We start from the raw sequence: 20,644 nt of genomic DNA, 5'->3' as shown, positions 1-20,644 counted from the left end.
CGGGAATCTTGTGCTTTCCTCCTTTTAAGCTGTTTTTCTTATAAACAACCCCCCCCCCCCCCCTCTTCCAGCTGTACATAGAAAGAATGGTCCTCCAACTGTTTACAGATACTCCTTGCTTTCTCTGGTTGAGCTTGGATTGCTTGCTGTGTGCAGTCAGTAATATTCTGTGTCTGTAGAAAACCAACACTTGCAACATTACATGAGGATGCAGCTGGTTTGCTTCCTACTGTCATCACCAGGAAAGCTGATATAATGTGTGCCCTGGTGCACAGCAGACTGGTGGGCTCTCTGTTATTAGTAGTCCCATGAAAAGAGAAAGATTGACACCAGAGGTGGAAGTACCTGCCAATATGTAGCCATCAGGTTCTGCAGGGAACAGGTCATTTTTTTTTTAGTGGGTAACAGATATTTGCTGTTATGTGGCAACCTCAGTCACTAGAAGCACTGCTCTTCCCAGTGCTTGAAGAAGCTAACATGAACATTGCAACCCACTGCCCTCTGGCCAATTAGGGCTGAGCAATGAAAGCTGACTGAGCTAACAATGCCCACATCCTGGGGTGAATTTTTTGAAAAATCTCTCCAAGCATGTTCTCTTTGAAAATGGGTTTGTTCCGCTCAAAGTTTCAACTTTGATGTGCCGTTATCCCACATTAAACAGGAAGAGGTTTTGGCTGAGATTTCACACAGATTTGCAAGTTCAAAGAGAATGGCTGTTAGCATTGTCTAATTTCAGGACAAACCCTGATGTATGTAAACGTGACAAGCAGACTGGAGTAGTCATACGTAACAAATTTGACTATGTCAACAAAATGCCTGTTGTTCTCAATGATGCTTCTAGCTTTAAATCTTTAACTCTATACCTGACAGGACAGCCAAATTAAGGACAAGATACAAAGGTGCTTGTTCTCCAGACTCACTGCGTGGCTGCATTTTTGGGCTCCCCAAGATATACAACAGTGATGCCCCTTTACACCCTTTTTAGAACATAGAACATAGAACATAGAAGAATACAGCGCAGTACAGGCCCTTCGGCCCTCGATGTTGCGCCGATCAAAGCCCACCTAACCTACACTAACCCACTATCCTCCATATACCTATCCAATGCCCGCTTAAATACCCATAAAGAGGGAGAGTCCACTACTGCTACTGGCAGGGCATTCCATGAACTCACGACTCGCTGAGTGAAGAACCTACCCCTAACATCAGTCCTATATCTACCCCCCCTTAATTTAAAGCTATGCCCCCTTGTACCTCAGGATGGCTCTGCATATCATGGTTCAGCCAAATAATATGAATTGTCGCAACCAGTTTTAGATTAGTTTTTCCACAAACATTGTGAAGGATTCCTTCAATTTTGCGAAGACCATATAAGACCTACTTATTTAGAGCAATAGCGTGTCCATTTGGATTCTCCATTTGTCTCTCTCTGTAGGGATTAACACTGCTTCAATGGAGGAGGCCACGAGTTCTCTTTCCACACTGCCAGCTTATTTACCAATGTTGATTACCAATAAACCACTCAAGGGTGCCATTGACATTTACCCTATGACTGCAATGGCAATGTGCGTGTGCCATCAGTGATCAATCAATCTGTGTTCATCCATCATATGAGCATAGCAACTCATTGGGTCATGTTGCTATGCCATCATTTGCACCCAAATAAATGGTGTTGCTGTGGATCGGCACTAGGTTCAACTCTTGGTGCATCTTTGCCGGTTACGACCAGAAGCGTATCTTCAATGGAGGGACCTCTAACCTCCTACTCCAAGGATGTTTCTGATATGTAGAAGATACGTTTGATGTTTTGAATCCTCAACTGCACCAAAGAAACTATTTAACTTAATAAACACCATCATGCCCTCATGGACCATTTGAAATGAAGCAATCAAATGAGCTGCTGTCCTGGGATCATATTGGCTGAAAAACCTGCCAAATCTCTCCTTTAATCTACTAAAAATCTGCATTCACTGGTCGGTGTACACATTGAGATTCCTAATGCTCCAGGTGCTGTGGGATCAATTTTACTGGCCAAAGCCATCTGCTTACTGTGTAAGTTTGATTCTGAGACTTTGCTCTGTGCCCTCCCTGGCTATGTGCTCTGTGCACCCCATCTCTGAGCACCCTCTGTCCACTCAATTCTCCATTTTTCTCTCTGTAGAGGTTAACATTGCTTCAATGGAGAAGGCCATGAGTTCCTGTGCCAGAGATAAAAAGCCACTGGGATTCAGATGGACTCCTCTGTCATTTCCACATGGCCCTCTCTGCCTCTGGATCTCCGATACACATCCACATACATGACCCTGCAGCTGAAACATCAGCTGCTCTGCTAGGTGGAGCATCACTTGGCCTGTCCTCTCTTCTCAGGGCCAATGAGGCAACTCTCCCTGACTGTTACCCGCCTCCTGTGCTTGCAGCGTCCGCATCAGCTTCTCATGATGAATGTACTTTGCTGGTGGAAGCTGTGTTGGAAAAACACAAGGCAGTGTCTCGTGATGTAGAGGAGAAGCATTGGGCTTTTGTTACTTCTTGGGGAGACATGATTTCAGTGTCTCCTTTTAAGCAAGGCCTGGAGCCTGGGCCTTCCCTTCGCCAAGAGTTCCCAGGGGTCACAGGTCCCACAAGATCAAGGGACTGTTGGACATCATCATGGCTTGTCTTACTCTCCTACATTTCCACAGGCTGCTCTGCCCTGACCTGCCTATCTCCATGGTCTACTCCAAATCACTGTTACCATGGCAATGAAAGGCACCGAACCTCCAGTTTATTGCTGCTATTTGGTATTTTGAGTAAATGTCTATAAACACAGACTACGTGTCTCTTCTGTCTCTCAGTTCATCAGTACTGATCACTCTGTGAGACACAGTAAACTACAGCAGTATGTCAGCAATGCTGAGGCAGACATCTCAATCCCATTGGCCAAGGCACCCTCAATATGGATCTTGGTTTCTGGTGCTGCCCCTGTGTGGATCCACAATGAGCCTCACATTTAATGGACTCCTTTTAGTGTTTCCAGTTTGCAATTCACCTTGCCACTTTGAAACACCTTTCCAATCTGTGTCTGACCATGAAGTATCTTCCTCTGCTGGAACCACATTCTGGCAGAGATCCCTCGACAAATCACAATGTCTGCTGCTTGCAGCCAGGCCTTTGCTGTCAGGTTCATAGGTTTTCTGCTAGTTCCTGCAAGCAGAGCATCTGCCCATTCACTGACTGTGTCACCAGAGAGACATCACTTAACCATAAGAAACCCTTCTTCATTCTTTGCTGTATTGCTGTAGAGCCTACCATTATGGCTTCTATCTTCAATCTGCCTGACCTCTATACATGTTCCTTTACTTGACGTTGTGTGACCCCATTGTCGATACCAGGATGCTCTGCCAACCTACAGGTCTCCTATTGCCAAACTGCTGGTAAAATCCTGCAGGAAGTCCCAACACCATCAATGCAATAACTAATCCATATTCACAACAACCAGCCACCCCCACCAAGTGAATCTTTTAATAAGCTTTTAAAAGACAGAAGATCTATGAGAGGACTTTCAGAATCAGTTTACTTCTCCAAATGGAAAAGCTTGACTTGTTTAAAACACAATCCAGGCTTGATGAAAGAGGCTAAGTGACAACACAAAACTACAAAATAGAGTATACAAAAACCACCCCAAAGTTCTAGATGTAATGGGAGATTTCATAAAGAACAGCAAATTGTTATAAAGAAGTGGGTGTTTCAAAAGAGAAACCCACATTGTTACAATGCAGCAAGAGGCCAATCAGCCCTTCATGGACCAGCTCTCAAATTGAGCTATTTATCCAGTTAAAAGTGTGGCACTGGAAAAGCACCGCAGGTCAGACAGCATCCAACAAGCAGGAGAGTCAACATTTCAGGCATAAGCCTTTCATCATTCCTGAACATCTCTGGCATACACGCACCAAACAACCTCACCACCTTGTGGCTGATCACTTCAACTCCCCTTCCCACTCTGCCAAGGACGTGCAGGTCCTGGGCCTCCTCCACCACTGAATCCAAGCCACCTGACGACATGGAGGAACAAAGAACAAAGAAAATTACAGCACAGGAACAGGGCCTCCAAGCCTGCACTGATCCAGGTTCTTTATCGAAAACTGTCACCTATTTTCCAAGAATCTGTATCCCTACCCATTCATGTATCTGTCTAGATACATCTTAAAATCTTAAATGACACTATCGTGTCTGCCTCTACCACCTCCATTGGCAACGTGTTCCAGGCACCCTTCTGCATAAAGAACTTTCCACGCATATCTCCCTTAAACCTTTCCCGTCTCATCTTGACCCCTAGTAATTGAGTCCCCCACTCTGAGAAAAAGCTTCTTGCTATCCACCCTGTCAAACCTCTCATGATTTTGTAGACCTCAATCAGGTGTCCCCCCCGCCCCCCTCAACCATCATCTTTTAAATGAAAATGTGAAGGTGTTTGGTATGCTTTCCTTTGTTGGTCAGAGTATTGAGTACAGGAGTTGGGGGGTCATGTTGCGGCCGTACAGGACATTGGGTAGGCCACTGTTGGAATATTGCATGCAATTCTGGACTCCTTCCTATCGGAAAGATGTTACGAAACTTGAAAGGATTCAGAAAAGATTTACAAGGATGTTGCCAGGGTTGGAGGATTTGAGCTAGGGGAGAGTTTGAATCAGCTGGGGCTGTTTTCCCTGGAGTGCCGGAGGCTGAGGATGACCTTGTAGAGGCTTATAAAATCATGAGGGGCATGGATAGGATAAATAGACAAAGTCTTTTCCCTGGGGTGGGGGAGTCCAGAACTAGAACTAGAGGGCATAGGTTTAGGGTGAGAGGGAAAAGATATAAAAGAGACCTAAGAGGCAACTTTTTTATGCAGAGGGTGGTGTGTGTATGGAATGAGCTGCCAGAGGATGTGGTGGCGGCTGATACAATTGCAACATTTAAAAGGCATCTGGATGGGTATATGAATAGGAAGGGTTTGGATGGGCTGGGTGCTGGCAGTTGGGACTAGATTAGGTTGGGATATCTGGTCGGCATGGATGAGTTAGATGCTACTCAACCTCGCTTCATAGCTAGCACCCACTTTCCCCAGCAACATCCTGGTGAACCTGCTCTGCACCCTCTCTAATGCATCCACATCCTTTTGGTAATGTGGCGACCAGAACTGTACACAGTATTCCAAATGTGGCCGAACCAAAGTTCTATACAACTGTAACATGATCCGCCAACTATTGTACTCAATACCCCACTCAATGAAGGAAAGCCTTCTTGACCACTCTATCGACCTGCTTTACCACCTTCAGGGTACAATGGACCTGAACACCCAGATGTCAAATTTCCCTAGGGCCTTTTCATTTACCATATAGTTGGCTTTTCAACTGGATCTTCCAAAATGCATCACCTCGTATTTGCCTGGATTGAATCTGTCTGCCATTCTTCCGCCCAACTCTCCAATCTATCCATATTCTGCTGCAGTCCCCTTCACTATTTGCTATTCCACCGATCTTAGTGTCATCTACAAATTTGCTAATCAGACCATCTATACCTTCCTCATTTATGTATATCACAAACAACAGTGATTCCAGCATGGATCCCTGTGGAACACAACTGTTCACAGTTCTCCAGTTTGAGAAACTCCCTTCCACTACTACTCTCAGTCTCCTGTTGCTCTATCCATCTAGCTTATGCACCCTGGACTCCTTGTGACTTCACTTTCTCAATCACCCTAGCATGGGGAACCTTCTCAAACACCTTACTGAAGAACGCCTCATCTTCCGCCTTGGGACCTTCAACTGTGTGGCATCAACATCGACTTCACCAGTTTCCTTATCTATCCTCCCTGCACCTCGCACCAGATCCAACCCTCCAACTCGACACCTCCTTGAACTGTCCTACCTGTCCAACTTCCTTCCCATCTTATGGCTCCTCCTACCTAATCACTATCACTCCCCACTTCCATCTACCTATCAGCTTCCCAGCTACTTTCCCCCAACTCCCACCCTACCCTCGTATTTACCTCTCAGCCCAGTTGAAACTGAACCACTGTCTTATACATGTTCAACATAACCTCCTTGCTCTTGTACTTTGTACCCCAACTAATAAATAATAGGCAAGGAATGTCAAAAACATTTTATAAATTTTACTTGGAAAAAAGGAATTATCACAGGCATCAGGGTGCCTTGCAACAAAAGTGAAGAATTGGCAGAAACGCTGAATTGACTTTGCACATTTATTATGGAGGGAAGATGCCAACTTGTCTGTAATCCCAAGGAAACAAATAACTGAATCAAGTTCAGGGACAGACCACAATTAACAGGAGTTAAATACATTTCTCTCAATTTAGGAACCATTCTGATCATATATATCTAAATTGGAGAATTATGCAAGTCACTTGATACTTCAGAAAAATGATGGAGGGAAACCGTGGAAATAAAGACCAGTAAGGAACAGCAGAAGGCTATTCGGCCCCTCAGGTCTGCTCTGCTGTATTGGTCAGAATCAGAAATTGCTGGAGAATGTCAGGAGGTGTGGCAAAATCTTGTGGGAAGAAAGCAGAGTTAATGTTTTGACTCTGGTGACTCTTCAAAACTGTTAGCAGCTCGGAAAATTGGTATTAGCTGAAGCTGAAGTGGGGGAGGGGCACCTGTGGGGAAAGGAGAGAGTTGAGCAGAGATCAAGATGGAGCCTAGAGAGAGAGAGAGAGACATATGAAAGGGGTAGATAAGTAAAGAGATAATGGGTAGCAGGCCATGGAAGAAGAAAAGCTTAATAAGAGATAATAAGAGCTATGAGTGAAAAGTGATGAATGCAACCCATATTATGTGATAGGGTATGTGGGAAAAGGTAAGCTGTGCTAAAAGCAACCCATTTCATAACAGGACCAGATGTGGTGTGGGTAAAAGACGTGGAAGCATGGAATCAGGTTCCAAAGTTAATGAAAATACGATAAAAATAAAAGAAAATTAAGAAGAGAGGACTGTAAATGTTGTCCTTCCCACCTATCCGCTCTGACCTATCACCATCACCCTCCCCACCTGCATCTACCTATCACCTGCCCAGTCCCCTCTACCTCTTCCCCATTCCTGATGAAGCGCTGATGCCTGAAATGTCGATTCTCCTGCTCCTTGGATGCTGCCTGACCTGCTGTGCTTTTCTAGCACCACACTTTTAGACTCTAAAGTTATTGAACTCAATGTTGAGTCCTAGAGACTGCAGCATTCCCAAGTGAAAAATAAGATATTGTTTGTCCAGCTTGCGCTAATGCTTGTTGGAACTCTGCTGCGAGCCTTCATCAGAAATATTGATGTGGGAAGAGGGTGGTGTGTTGAAGTGTCAGGCAACTGGCAGCTCGGAGCCACTTTTTGTGGATAGAACTTAAGTGTTGTGCAAAGTGATCACCTACTATGTGCTTTGTTTTCCCCCTAGTATAGGAGACCACATTATGAGCAGTGAACACAGTAGCCTAGATGGAGCAAAGTGCAGGTAAATCGGTGCTTCACCTGAAAGTGTGTTTGGGCCTTTGGATTGTGAGGAGGGAGGAGATAAATGGACGGGTGTAACATCTTCTGTGGTTGTGTAAAAAGGTGCCATGGGAGTGTGGGGCGATGTTGGGAATGGAGGAGGAGTAAACAAGGATTTCCCAAAGACAAGAGTTCCTGCAAAAGTCTGAGAAAGGAGGGAAGGAGAGCATGTGTCTGCTCATGGCATCCTATTGGAGCTGATGGAAATGGCTGCTTACAATCCTTTGGATGTGGAGGCTGGTGGGGTGATAAGTGAGAACCAGAGAGACCCTATTGTTGTGGGAGGGAAGGAAACGGGTGAGTGCAAAAGTTGGGGGAATGGACTGGACACAGTATGGTCCTGTTGACCATGGTGGTGGTGAATCCTTGGTTGAGGAAAAGATGGACATTTTCAGAAGCCCCCTTGTCAAATTTGACATCATCAGAACAGCTGCGATGGAGATGGAGAAACTGGAAAAATGCAGTAGAATCTTTACAGGAAGCACGGTCTGAGGTGGGTTTTTTATGGAAATGGAAACGGAGATATCGTGGAAGGAAGGAGTCAGAGATGGGGGTCGAGAGTGTGGTGCTGGAAAAGCACAGCTGGTCAGACAGCATCCAAGGAGCAGGAGAATCGACGTTTCCTGATAAAGGCTTATGCCCGAAATGTCGATTCTCCTGCTCCTCAGATGCTGCCTGCCCTGCTGTGCTTTTCCAGCACCACACTCTTGAGTCTGATTTCCAGCACCTGCAGTCCTCACTTTCTCCTAGGAGTCAGAGTTGGACCGGGTGAAGGTGAGGGGGTGGAAATTAGAACCAAAATTGATAAACTTTTGCAGAGGGAAGCGACACTAATGATGTCATCGATGTACTAAAGAAAGAGTTGTGTATGGGGGCTGTAATAGGATCTGAATAAAGACTGTTTCAAGATGCCCACAAAGAACCAAACATGACTGGGATCCAGGTGGTTACTCATGGCCACACCTTTAACCTGAATAAAGTAAGAAGAGTTAAAGGAGAAGTTACTGAAACTGAGGAAGACATCGGCCTGCAGAGGAGGGGATGGACATATAGGAATTGCATGTCCACGGTGAAGAGGATGTGGCTGGAGCCTGCTAACTGGATATTCTGAAACTGATGTACTGTTTCAGAAGAATTGTTGATGCAAGTGGGAAGGGACTGGACAAGGGGACAAAAAGAATTGTCTCGAGATATGAAGAAGTAAGTTCTGTGGGGCAGGAGCCTGGGCAGTCCTGTTGTGGATTTTGAGGAGAAGGTAGAAGTGGGTTGTATGGACTTGGGAGATTATGAACTTGGAGGCTGTTGAGGGGAGATCTCACATGTGATGAAGTTGGTGTCAGTCGTGGACATAATGGCCTGATACTTGATAGTAGGATAATGGTCGGGGAGAGCTAGGAGGAAGTGTCTGAGAGCTTTGTCATCAAGCCTGAAGAGAACCCTGAACCAGGATTCCTCAGTCCCCTTGTACTTCACATTTCTGAAGCCTTTCCCCATTTAGAAAATGGCCTGTGCCTCTATTCCCGCTCCCAAACTACATAACCTCATACTTTCCCACATTTGCCAACTGCCACTTCCTTGCCCACACACCTAGACTGTCCAAGTCTTTCCTCAGCATCCCCACCTCCTCAAAACAACCTGCCTCTCTACCTGCAAACTTCGCAACAATGCCTTCAGTTCCTTCATCCAGTTTGTCAGTCTATAGTGTGAATAGTTGTGGTTCCCAGTACTGACCTCTGCAGAACTCTACTACTCACCAGCTGCCATCCTGAAAAAGATTCTTTTTATCCCCACTATCTGCTTTCTACCTATCAGCCAATCCTCTATCCATGGCAGTACCTTCCCATTTAGCACCCTTTTGTGCAGCATCTTGTCCAAGGCCTTTTGAAAATCCAAATATATCATGACTGGCTCTCCTTTGTCTCGCTTTCTCATTACCTCCTCAAAGAATTTTAACAGATTTGTCAGGCACGACCTCTACTTGACAAACCTGTTCTGATTCAGCCTTATTTTGCCATACACTTCCAAGTACTCTGCAATCTTATCCTTAGTAATGGACTCTAAAATCTTACCATTGACTGAAGTTAGGCCTACCTCCCTTCTTAAACAAGGGTGTTGCATTAGCCATTTTCCTCTGGGACTGACCCTGACTCTAGTGATTCCTGAGAGATCACCACCAATGCCTCCACAATCTCCCCAGCTAAATACTTTAGAGCCCTGGGTCTATCCAATCTGCATTATTTATCCACCTTCAGACCTTTCAGCTACCCCAGCACCTTCTTCTTAATGATGGCTACTACACTACACTTCTGCCACCCACAGCTCTCTTGAAGTTCTAGTATAATACTTCTGGATGCTATTTATCTGAACTTCCAGACAGCATTTGACAAACTCTCTCATAAGAAACTGGGAGTTCAAGTTGAAGTTCATGGAATTGAAGACAATTGAATGATCTAGTTCAGAAATCGGCTGAGCAGCCAGGATAATGCTCAGTTTGGGATGAGCAATAAGCTAGCAACACAGAACTCCCAAGAACATTTTTTTTAAAAGGTACTGCATTGGGCAAGATATGACTCTTGACATCTTCAATGATTTACTACATCTGTTAATTACTTAAATGATGCGTTAAAAAAGCATATTTCCAATTATGCCAATGACACAAAGGTAGGTGTCATTGTCCCCATCTAGACTGTTTACAATCTCAAAGAAAGAGTAACAGACTAAATAATAGGACAAAAAGATTTCAGTGAGTATAGCTGTGAGTAAAGTTGCACATCAGTGTGAGAGAGCCTTTGTCTGAGTAAGACAGAGGTCCAGTGATTATATCCAGGAATTTTGTTTAAAGTGAGAATTTGATGCAAAAGGAGAAAGTATTGCTTAGAGTAATGTTTACTGTAAGAAGTAAAATGTAGGGAGGAGATGCTTTTCTCCTCTACTCTCTTTTTCCCCAGTACATTCATTGATAAGAAACAGCTGTTAGGGACTAAGTTAGAAAAGCATATTATTTTTACAGAAGTGGCTATACTTTGATTTAACTAAAAAACACCAGGAATGAGGGAAAGTCTAATAAAATAAGTAATCCAAAACAGATAAAAGTTAGTATGACTGAAGTAAAGCTAAAACATAGCACCTATTTTTGTGCTGTCTGCAAATTTGGCTCCAATACACCCACTTCCTTCCTGCAAGTCAATTACAATACTTAAAAGGCATCTAGATGGATGTATAAACAAGAAGAATTTAGAGGGATATGGGACTAGGTCAGATTGGGATGTCTGGTTGGCACGGATGAGTAGAACCCATGGGTCTATTTCTATGCTGTAAGACTCTGTAAACAGTTGTGGTCCCAGCACGGATCCCTGCAGAACCCCTGTCACAGGTCGCCAACCTGAAAAAGAACCCTTATTGACTCTGTGACTCAGCCCCTTATTCCCACTCGTTCTTTCCTGCCCGTTAGTCAGTTCTCTATTTGTGCCAATATACTATCTCCAACACCCTGGACGCTTATCCAATGACTTACCATATTGTGATATGTCTTGTTGAATGCCTTTTGGAAGTCCAAATCCAACGCATCTACTGGTTGAGGCTTCCTGAAAAACTGTAATAAATTAGACAGACACAGTTTCCCTTTCATAAAGCCATGCTGACTCTGCATGAATAGATTATGATGTTCTAAATGTTCTGCTATTAGTTACTTAATAATTGTTTCTATTACTTATCCAACAGTAGATGTTAGGTTAATTGTCCTATAGTTACTTGCATTTTGGCTTCCTCTGCTTTTGAATAGTTGATGTCAGAGTAAGGGAGAAAATAATGGAGTTTAAATCAGGATTATTGTGCATGTACGTGAAAGCATGGAGTATGATACCTAAGATTGGAAAGTTCTGGCTGTTGAACGTTGCTTCATCATAAAAGGTGTTCAGAAAATATAGCAAGGAGGAAGACGTGGCAGTATTGGTTAAGGTAAGCATGTCCCAGAAGTTTATGGCTTAGAATTAATTTGGTCTGAGCTAAGGAACAGAAGAAATGCAATTACATTGCTTAATATTGTCTATAGACCACCAAATGGTGGGAACAATCTGCAGAGAAATTATAAAAATATGCCAATAATATATTTGAGTAGTGGGGACCCCAATTATATTTTTGTTGTTCTTTTATCTTCTACTCTTTTTATCAGTACATTCATTAGTAAGAAATTGCTGTTAGGGACTGTCTTTAAATTACTGTAAGTCAGAAAAGCTTATTATTAATGGCGACCTAAGTTACCCAAATATAGACTGGGATACTGATCGTGTAAGGGGCAAGTATTCCTGGACTGTATTAGGGAAGGTTTCCTACGCAGTATGAATGGAGAAGTGAGCCAAGTGGATCAATTGTGAATGGAGAAACATTTAGGAGACAGTAATCATAAGGTTCAGGATGATGGTGGAGAATGACGTGGAGGATTCCAGAATAAGAAAAATCAATTGGCAGGGAGCCAAATTCAATGGACAAGAATGGAGCTGGGCCAAATAGACTGGAATAAAAAGTTGGCAGAAAAACTGCAATTGAGCAATTGGCTTCAAAGAGAAGATGGTTTCAGTATAGTCAAGGTTTATTATCTCAATAAGGAAAAGTAGGATAAACAAATCCAGAGTTCCCTGGATGACAGACGAGATCGAAATGAAGAGCATTAATCCTCTCATTGAAGTCCCTTGCTCTGGTAGTTTAAGGCTCTTCATGTGGTGTTTACACATGTAGGGGAGAGGCATTGGCCTAGTGGTATTACCACTATTAATCCAGAGGCCTAGATAATGTTCTGGGGACCCTGGTTTGAATCCAACCTTGCCAGATGATGAAGTTCGAATTCAATAGAAAAAGTCTGGAATTGTGAGTCTAGTGATGGCCACGAAACCATTGTCAATTGTTGGAAAAACCCATCTGGTTCATGATGTCCTGCTGTCCTCACCTGATCTGGCTTACACGTGACTCCAAACCCACAACAGTTGACTCATAATTGCCCTCTGGGTAATTGGAAATCGGCAATAAATACTGGTCTAGTCAATAATGCTTTCATCCTAAACTTCATTCCAAGGATCCCAATTGTCCAGTCAGGTCTGTTGCAGACTATTCAAAAAGAACAACCAAATGCACAACCAATCCAAACCAAAAAGCCACTCAGTGATTAAACTGGTGTGTGATGTCTCTGCTGATCCATCAGTGATCAATACTGACCCTCCTGTCCATCAATGCCTATTACAGAGCATCAGGAAAGAGTGCCTCAGATCTGTTTGCCATGCAATGAGATTCTGACTGATCTGTAACCTAATGTGAACTGACATTGGTTTCGAAAAGGCAGCTTAGGCTTCTTTAACTTAATTTATTGATAAAGTAATAGTGAAGATTGATAAATGAAATGAAATGAAATGGGAAGTTTGTCTATAATGATTTTAAGAAAGTGTTTGGCAAAATACCATATAGCCAGAAGGATGGTCAGCAGTGTAGTCAGTGCAAGGATCACTGCTTTTCTGATGGAAATATCAGTGACTTGGGTTTTGGAATTCAGAGTAAAATCTAAAACTATTGCTGATAATACCAAACCTTGAGCAGTGAAAACAATGGGGATGATCTCAATTGACTGCAATGTGACACAGGTAGGCCAGCAAAATGGATAGATGAAAAAAGTGACTAATGGAATTAAGACCATATGAAATTGGAACTGGAGTAGGGCACTCAGCTACTTGAGCCTGCTTTGCTATTCTATGGGATCACGGCTGATCCAAAGTTTCTCATATCCACTTTCCTTCCCATTTCCTTGATTCCTTCTCGAAAGTAGCCACATAATTAGATAGGATGGTAAAGAAAGCATATGGCATGTTTGCCTTTATTGGTCAGGGAATTAAGTACAAGAGGCAGGATGTTATGCTGCAGCTTTATAGGACTTTGGTTAGGCCACATCTGGATGATTGTGTTCAATTCTGGTCACCACAATGCAGGAAGGATGTGGAGGCTTTAGAGAGGGTGCAGAAGAGATTTACAAGGATGCTGCCTGGATTAGACTGTATGAGCTGTAAGGAGAGGCTGTTTTCTCTGCAACGGCTGAGACCAAGGGGAGATGTCATAGACGTCTATAAAATTATGAGATGCATAGATAAGGTTGACGGTCAGAATCTTTTTCCAAGAACTGAAATGTTTAAAATAGGGGGCATGCATTTAAAGTGAGAGGGGGATTGTTCAAAAGAGAAGTAAGGGGCAAGTTTTTTATGCAGTGTGGTAGGAGTTGGTACGCACTGCCAGCAGTGGTGTTAGAAGCAGGCACAATTGAGGTGTTTAAGGGATGTTTGGATAAGCACATGAATATGCAAGGAGTGGAGGGAGATGGATCAAGGGCAGGTTTAGATTAATTTGGTGTCATGTTCGGCACAACATCGGTTCATGTGCTGTACTGTTCTATGTTCTATGACAATTTATTAATCTCCTAATTTGATACAGAGAATTGTGAGGTGGTGTATTTGGCAGAGGAGATAGGAAGAGGTGATATAAATTTCACAGTAAAGTTCAAAAGAGTGTGCAGGAACAGAGGGATGGGGGAGAGGAACACATACGTCAATCTTTGAAAATGGCAAGGCATCTTGGGAGAGAGATCAGCAAAACATTTGGGATCTTTGGTCTCATACTTAGTGTTGAATATGAAAGCAAAGAAATAATGTTGTACCGTTGGCTTAGTCCGAGCATTACATCCAAGAATTACAAAAATTAGCTTTATTGACACATGTACTCACAGGAGTACAGTGAAGAGTTCACAGTTCACCCTTTACAGCGCCAACTTATGTGCCAAGGTATCTAGATTCAGATTTTTAAGCGCAGATTTGCAGGGGAAAAATATGGAAAAATAAACAGATAAAAAGCCCAGCAAAAATTAGGAAAAAAGAAACAAAAGTTCAGAATAAAAGTCCTTCCAACCCAGACTGCAGCACACTTTACCTTGAGGCCAGAAGTGCAAGATCAAGTCCACCCTGATGCTGGGAGTTCAAGGCCATGCCGAAGCTGGGAGTTCGAGTCCATGTTGAGGTGGGGAGTCCATGTTGGCTTTCACCCCGGACATCGCTGATGCAGCCTGAGGACAGGAGGTAAAAAGAAAAAAAATGCAAAGAAAGATAGGAAAAAGGAATTTGAAGTGGGCAAGTTCTGGCTCAGGAGTCTTTCTCTGCCACCATCTTGGAGACTTTTTAGGAAGTATGCAAGAGTCGTTGGCAGGAGGCAGATGAGATTTACCAACATGGTTCCAGGGATGATGGGAATTTTAGCTGTGACATGAGGTTGGAGAAGCTAATGTTATTATCCTTGGAGCAAAGAAGAGTGAGGGGAGATTTGATGACAAAATGCAGGATGACGACTGAAATAACTCCGCAGTCGCTGGCATCCTATCACTAAGTCACCCTTTATTTACATTTGCATATTACTTGACACTGGCCTGGCTTCCTCAGAGGAGAAAGTGAGGACTGCAGATGCTGGAGTTCAGAGCTGAAAATGTGTTGCTGGAAAAGCGCAGCAGGTCAGGCAGCATCCAAGGATCAGGAGAATCGACGTTTCGGGCATAAGCCCTTCTTCAGGAATGAGGAAAAGGGCTTATGCCCGAAACGTCGATTCTCCTGCTCCTTGGATGCTGCCTGACCTGCTGCGCTTTTCCAGCAACACATTTTCAGCTCTGGCTTCCTCAGAGCCAGCTCTAAGAGTGAACAAAAGCTATGCCAGTTCTGTTTATATCTACCAGCCAGGGCTCCCTGATTGGACCAGATTAGCAGCCTCAATCAAGGAACTCATATTCTTTACGGTCTACATGGCTGACTTCTACAATCACCACAGAGGCAGATTTAGGTAAGTTTTAGAAGGAAAAATGAACAGTGGCTTATAGTTTAATGGCTGGAGAACACAGGTTTAATATTTAGGAAAGAGATGATTGGATTACTTAGTGTGGAAACAGGCCCTTCAGCCCAACAAGTCCACACCAACCCACCTAAGCGCAACCCACCCATACCCCTACATTTACTCCTTTACCTAACACTACGGGCAATTTAGCATGGCCAATTCACCTGACCTGCACATCTTTGGACTGTGGGAGGAAACCGGAGCACCTGGAGGAAACCCACACAGACACGGGGAGAATGTGCAAACTCCTCACAGTCAGTCGCCTGAGTCAGGAATTGAACCCGGGTGTCTGGCGCTGTGAGGCAGCAGTGCTAACCACTGCCACCCAGGAAGAATGTTAGGAAGAACAGTTTATGCAGTGAGTGGTACAATGTGGAACTTACCTCCTACCAGGGTGGTGGAAGTGGAGTCAATCATGATGAAAGAAAATTTGGTGAACACTCGAAGGTAATAAATTTGCATGGTTCTATGACTAAAGCAGGTGAATGAGATTAGCTGGATTGCTTTGTGGAGAGTTGGATTTGACTCGATGGGTCAAATGGTCTGCATTGTGGAGACTTGCTAACTCTGTCAATCTCAGGTGTGTTGTACCTCCATGACTATAATGAAAAGGCCATGTTTATCCGGATGACCTGATCCTTATTATGTTCATTGGCAGCACCATGATTGGTCGCCCGACTGTAGAAAGGATATTATTAAATTAGAGAGGATTCAAAAAGATTTAGCAGGATGTTGCCGGGAACAGAGGGTTTGAGTTATAGGGAGAGGCTGGGTAGGCTGGGACTTTTTTCACTGGTGCATAGGAAATTGAGAAGTGATCTTACAGAGGTTTATAAAATCATGAGGGGCATAGACAAGGTGAATAGCAAAGGTATTTACCCTAGGGTCAGGGGGTTCAAAACTAGGGGTATATTTTTAAGAAGAAAGGAGACGAGCAAGATTTAAAAGGGATATGAGGAGCAACTTTAACACAGAGTGAATTGTTTGTATGTGAAATGACCTGCCAGAAGAGGTGGTAGATGCAGATACAGTTACAATATTTAAAAGTGGGTGGAAAAGGTTGAGAGGGATATGGGCCAAGTGCAGGCAAGTGAGACTAGTTTAGGTTGGGAAATCTTGTCGGCATGGATGAGTTGGGCCAATGTTTCTATTTCTGTGCTGTATGACTCTATTTTCTTCCAGGCTCCAATTACTGGATCTACGATGGAGAGAATCAAGTCTTGGGGCCCAGGTTAATCTCTGAGTTGGGTCTTTCTGCGGTGGATATCCAGGCTGCTCTGATGTGGGGCTTGGAGGAAAAGAGGAAGATCTATTTCTTTAAAGGAAGTAATTACTGGCGATTCAACATGAACCAAAATGCTTTGGACAGTTTCTACCCACGGAATACTAATGATTGGCGAGGTATTCCTGCCAACATCGATGGGGCATTCCAGGATGAGCATGGTGAGCAGCATTAGCTGGGTTCAACTCACTCTGTAGTTGGGGTGTCAATTCGGACCCCCTCCCTCCCCTTTCACCCCCTCTGTGAAAGTTGCTTTGGGTGTGGCTATGCCAGCACGTACCCTTGCATTGGGGACACTTGCACTGGTTGAGAAGGCATTTGACCCATCTAGGTCATGAATTTGGGAAATCGCAGTCTCATTGTAAAAACATTGTTGTTTATTAAATTATTCCTGGGTTTCTGCCTCTACTGCTTCCAAGGAATACACTCCATGATGAGCAGACCTTGTGTGAAACAAGCTCCAGCTTGTCTTTTTTTTTGAGGACTGAGCATTCACTGCAGCCGCACAGCACCAGGGACCTGGGTTCGATTCTAACCTCAGAAGACTGTCTGTGTGGAGTTCGCACATTCTCCCATGTCTGCGTAGGTTTCCTCTGGATGCTGTGGTTTCTTCCCACCATCCAAAGATGTGCACGTTAGGTGAATTGGCCATGTTAAAGTGCCCATAGTGTTCCGGGATGTGTCAGTTAGTCAGGGGAAATGTAGAGTAATAGGGTAAGGGAATGGGTCTGGGTGGGTTACTCTTCGGAGGGTCAGTGTGAACTTATTGGGCCAAAGGCCTGTTTCCACACTGTAGGAATTCTATGATTATCTCATCGTCAATATTTTAGTTGCAGTCACCCCTACTTTGTGGTTTTAGTATGTTTTGGATCTCTCCAATCTGCCTGTTTAGTCATTTTGAAAATTGCCAGTCCCTCCACCATTTTTTCATCACTGAGTCCACAAACCAGGTATCAAAAATGGATTCAATACGCAAGCTGTGACCTGATCTCAGTTAATAGTGTTCAGTCTGGTCCCCAAAACATGAAGAAGATTTTTCCTGGATGTTTTTTCCAGCTACCTGCTGTTTAAATAGATGTCACTGCTTCGGCGGTCCAAGCCAACTTTAATATTAACAGATGGTAAAAGAATCACAAGATACTCTTTGACTCATGACAATGACAGCTTGTAGATCCTCAAGTAACTCCACAAACATTAAAGTAGCCTGTGTGTTGCCTGGGATCCCAGAGACTGGGACTGTACAGACTGGACCCCACCCACAGGCCAATGTCTGTATGCTTAGCTGAGGCTACTGATGATCTTATAAAGAATAGCATTTCACAGGAACTCTGTAAATTGTAAAGAGTAGTGGATCCAGCACTGATCCTGTGGCCCACCGCTCATAACATCCTGTCAGCCTATACATTTATTCCTTCTCTCTGCCTCCTGTTAGCCAGCCAGTCTTCGAACCATGCTATTACTTTAACCCTACAGCATGAGCTTTTATATTTTGCAATAGCCTTTGGTGAAGCACATTATCAAAACAATTTGCTCAGTACCACTTACCTGCCAATTGTTATTTTCTTGAGTTCCTCCCTCCCTTTCAGTTCCTGATTTGGAATTGTTTCCAGGATGCTGTTTATGTCCTCTCTCATGAAGATTAATGCAAAATGTCTGTTTCATTCTTCGCCATCTCTTTATTCACCATTATTAATTCCTAGGCTCACTTCTTGTGTGATCAACACTTTTTTTTTCTTTTCCTATCCATTGTTTATATCTTTACACAATTCTATGTCTTCTTTGAATTTAATACCACCATCGACCTTTTAGTTAACCACAGATGGGGGGGTCCATCCCTTAGAACTGTTCTTATTTGTTAAAATGTACCTTGTCCACACTTTCTGGAATATCCCCTTAAATGTTTGCCACTGCATCTTTATTGACCATCCCTTAAATTAAACTCCTAGTTCATTTTCACTAGCTCTGCTTTCATGTGCTCATCATTGCCCCTGTTTAAATTCAAAATGGTAGGTTTGCACCCACACTTCTCTCCCTTAAAGTGCATGTAAAATTCAATCACACAATGGGGGCTCTTCAAGGGCATTTTTCTCTGAGGTCAGTAATTAAACCAATGTTGTTGGTCAAAGCCAGTTCTAAGTGTAGCCCACTGTCTGGCTCGTGCCATAACACGCTGGTCTAAGAAACTGTCCTGAAAACCAACACTCGATGAAAGCCCATCAACCCTCCAAAGAGCATTCCACCCCTGCCCTATCCTTGTAAACCTGCATTTCCCATGGCCAATCCACCTAGACTGCACATCCCTGGACACTATGGGCCATTTAGCATGGCCAGTCCATATAACACGCACGTCTTTGGACTGCCAGAGGAGACTAGAGCGCCCAGAGGAAAATCACACAGACGTGGGAGAATATGCAAATACCATACAGTCACCCAATGGTCAACTTGAACCTGGGTCCCTGACACTGTGCGACAGCAGTGCTAACCACTGAGCCAACATACTGCCCTAGATTGTTATACGCATTTGACAAACTCCCATTATTTCTCCCTTGTTACCCTGTCCTACCATGTGGTTACTTTTAGGGGGTGTTGAAATCAACTCCTACAAGTGACCACTAACCTTTTATTATTCCTCATCTCCACCCAGACTGTTTCTATATCCTATTTTCCTGAGTTAAATTCATTCCCCATGTGTTGCTGGCCACCTGAGCTTTTCACATGGTTCACTTGTTAAATCACTGAAGCTTTCTTCTTCAAACTCTAACTCTGACCCTCTGTGTTGACAGGTTACGCTTACTTTCTCAGTGGAAGGTATTACTGGAAGTTTGACCCTGTGCAGGTGAAGGTACAGGAAGGATATCCACGGCTGATAGGCCATGATTTCTTCGGATGTGCTGCTTCCCGTCAGTTGTACACATGACTCTGACAGATGCTTAAGGCGACGGGAACTGCTGGTGGAGATTCCCATCTAATGTGATGTTCCCATCTACCATTCAGTGGCTTTCTCATTTCCCACTTCCTTTCCTGGGGCTTTCTTCTGAACAATGATCCATAGTTGATTTGACTCTTGATTTGTGACAAGCTGGAGAAAGATTTGGTACAAGTGTGCCTCAGTTTGCTCCTCCAGATTTGGAATGACCGAGGGCTCCATTTAGGGATAGCTGCCCTTCTACACCTAAAACTGTACAATACCAACATCTGGAAAGCCTTGAGTACAATTCAGAAGAATCTAATATTGAACAGATATCTGATTACTTTTTCAGCTTGGCGGAACCTATTACATTATTCGCATTAGTTGATAGTTTCTAGGCGGGAACTTATTTTGAGGAGGGAAATGCCTTTGTCTTTCATGTAAAGTCCTGTCATCAGGTTTGAAGCCTCAGTGTGAGGAACAATTTGGCAATTCTGGAAACATTAGGTGGGGTGACCAGGGACTCGGACCCTGCTGCTGGACAGCCACATTTGGTGTATTTGTCTGTATGTGTACGATTGTCAAGTACACACTCTCACTGAACAAGCATCTGTCAGTCCATCAAACTTATTGTTCTATCTGAATAGAAAATAGCAGCAGAATAGAAAAAGTGGTGAGAGATACTAGATTTTCCACTTGTTCTGCTTGTCACCATGTCTCCAGTATTGACAGGTTCCTAAAACCTTCGAGGAGAAAGTGAGGACTGCAGATGCTGGAGATCAGAGCTGAAAATGTGTTGCTGGAAAAGCGCAGCAGGTCAGGCAGCATCCAAGGAGCAGGAGAATCGACGTTTTGAGCATGAGCCTGAAGAAGGGTTCATTCACGAAACGTCGATTCTCCTGTTCCTTGGATGCTGCCTGACCTGCTGCGCTTTTCCAGCAACACATTTTCAGCTCAGGTTCCTAAAACCACATCACGTCATAAAGAAAGTGAATTGGAAACTGGTAGCTCGGTAGATGATTCTGCCCCTTTATAGTG

General features: G+C 43.7%; 1 protein-coding gene across 2 annotated transcripts in view; it reads left to right on the top strand.

Annotated features, from left to right (window-relative positions):
- Positions 1 to 20,444, top strand: part of mmp11a (matrix metallopeptidase 11a) — a 94,323-nt gene extending 73,879 nt beyond the window's left edge. The window contains exons 6-7 of one of the 2 annotated variants that reach the window (XM_072587026.1): positions 16,599 to 16,859; positions 19,482 to 20,444. In XM_072587026.1, coding sequence (XP_072443127.1) covers positions 16,599 to 16,859; positions 19,482 to 19,615 — 395 coding nt within the window. In that variant the 3' untranslated portion in view covers positions 19,616 to 20,444. The remainder of the gene's footprint in view (positions 1 to 16,598; positions 16,860 to 19,481) is intronic. The other variant, XM_072587025.1, reaches the window with a different exon arrangement.
- The last annotated feature ends 200 nt before the right edge of the window (positions 20,445 to 20,644 follow it).

This window comes from Chiloscyllium punctatum, chromosome 17 (assembly GCF_047496795.1).
Source record: "Chiloscyllium punctatum isolate Juve2018m chromosome 17, sChiPun1.3, whole genome shotgun sequence".
In the NCBI taxonomy this organism is placed as follows: Eukaryota; Metazoa; Chordata; class Chondrichthyes; order Orectolobiformes; family Hemiscylliidae; genus Chiloscyllium; species Chiloscyllium punctatum.
The sequence above is the reverse complement of the archived record's forward strand: the minus strand, read 5'-3'. Positions and strand labels throughout refer to the sequence as shown.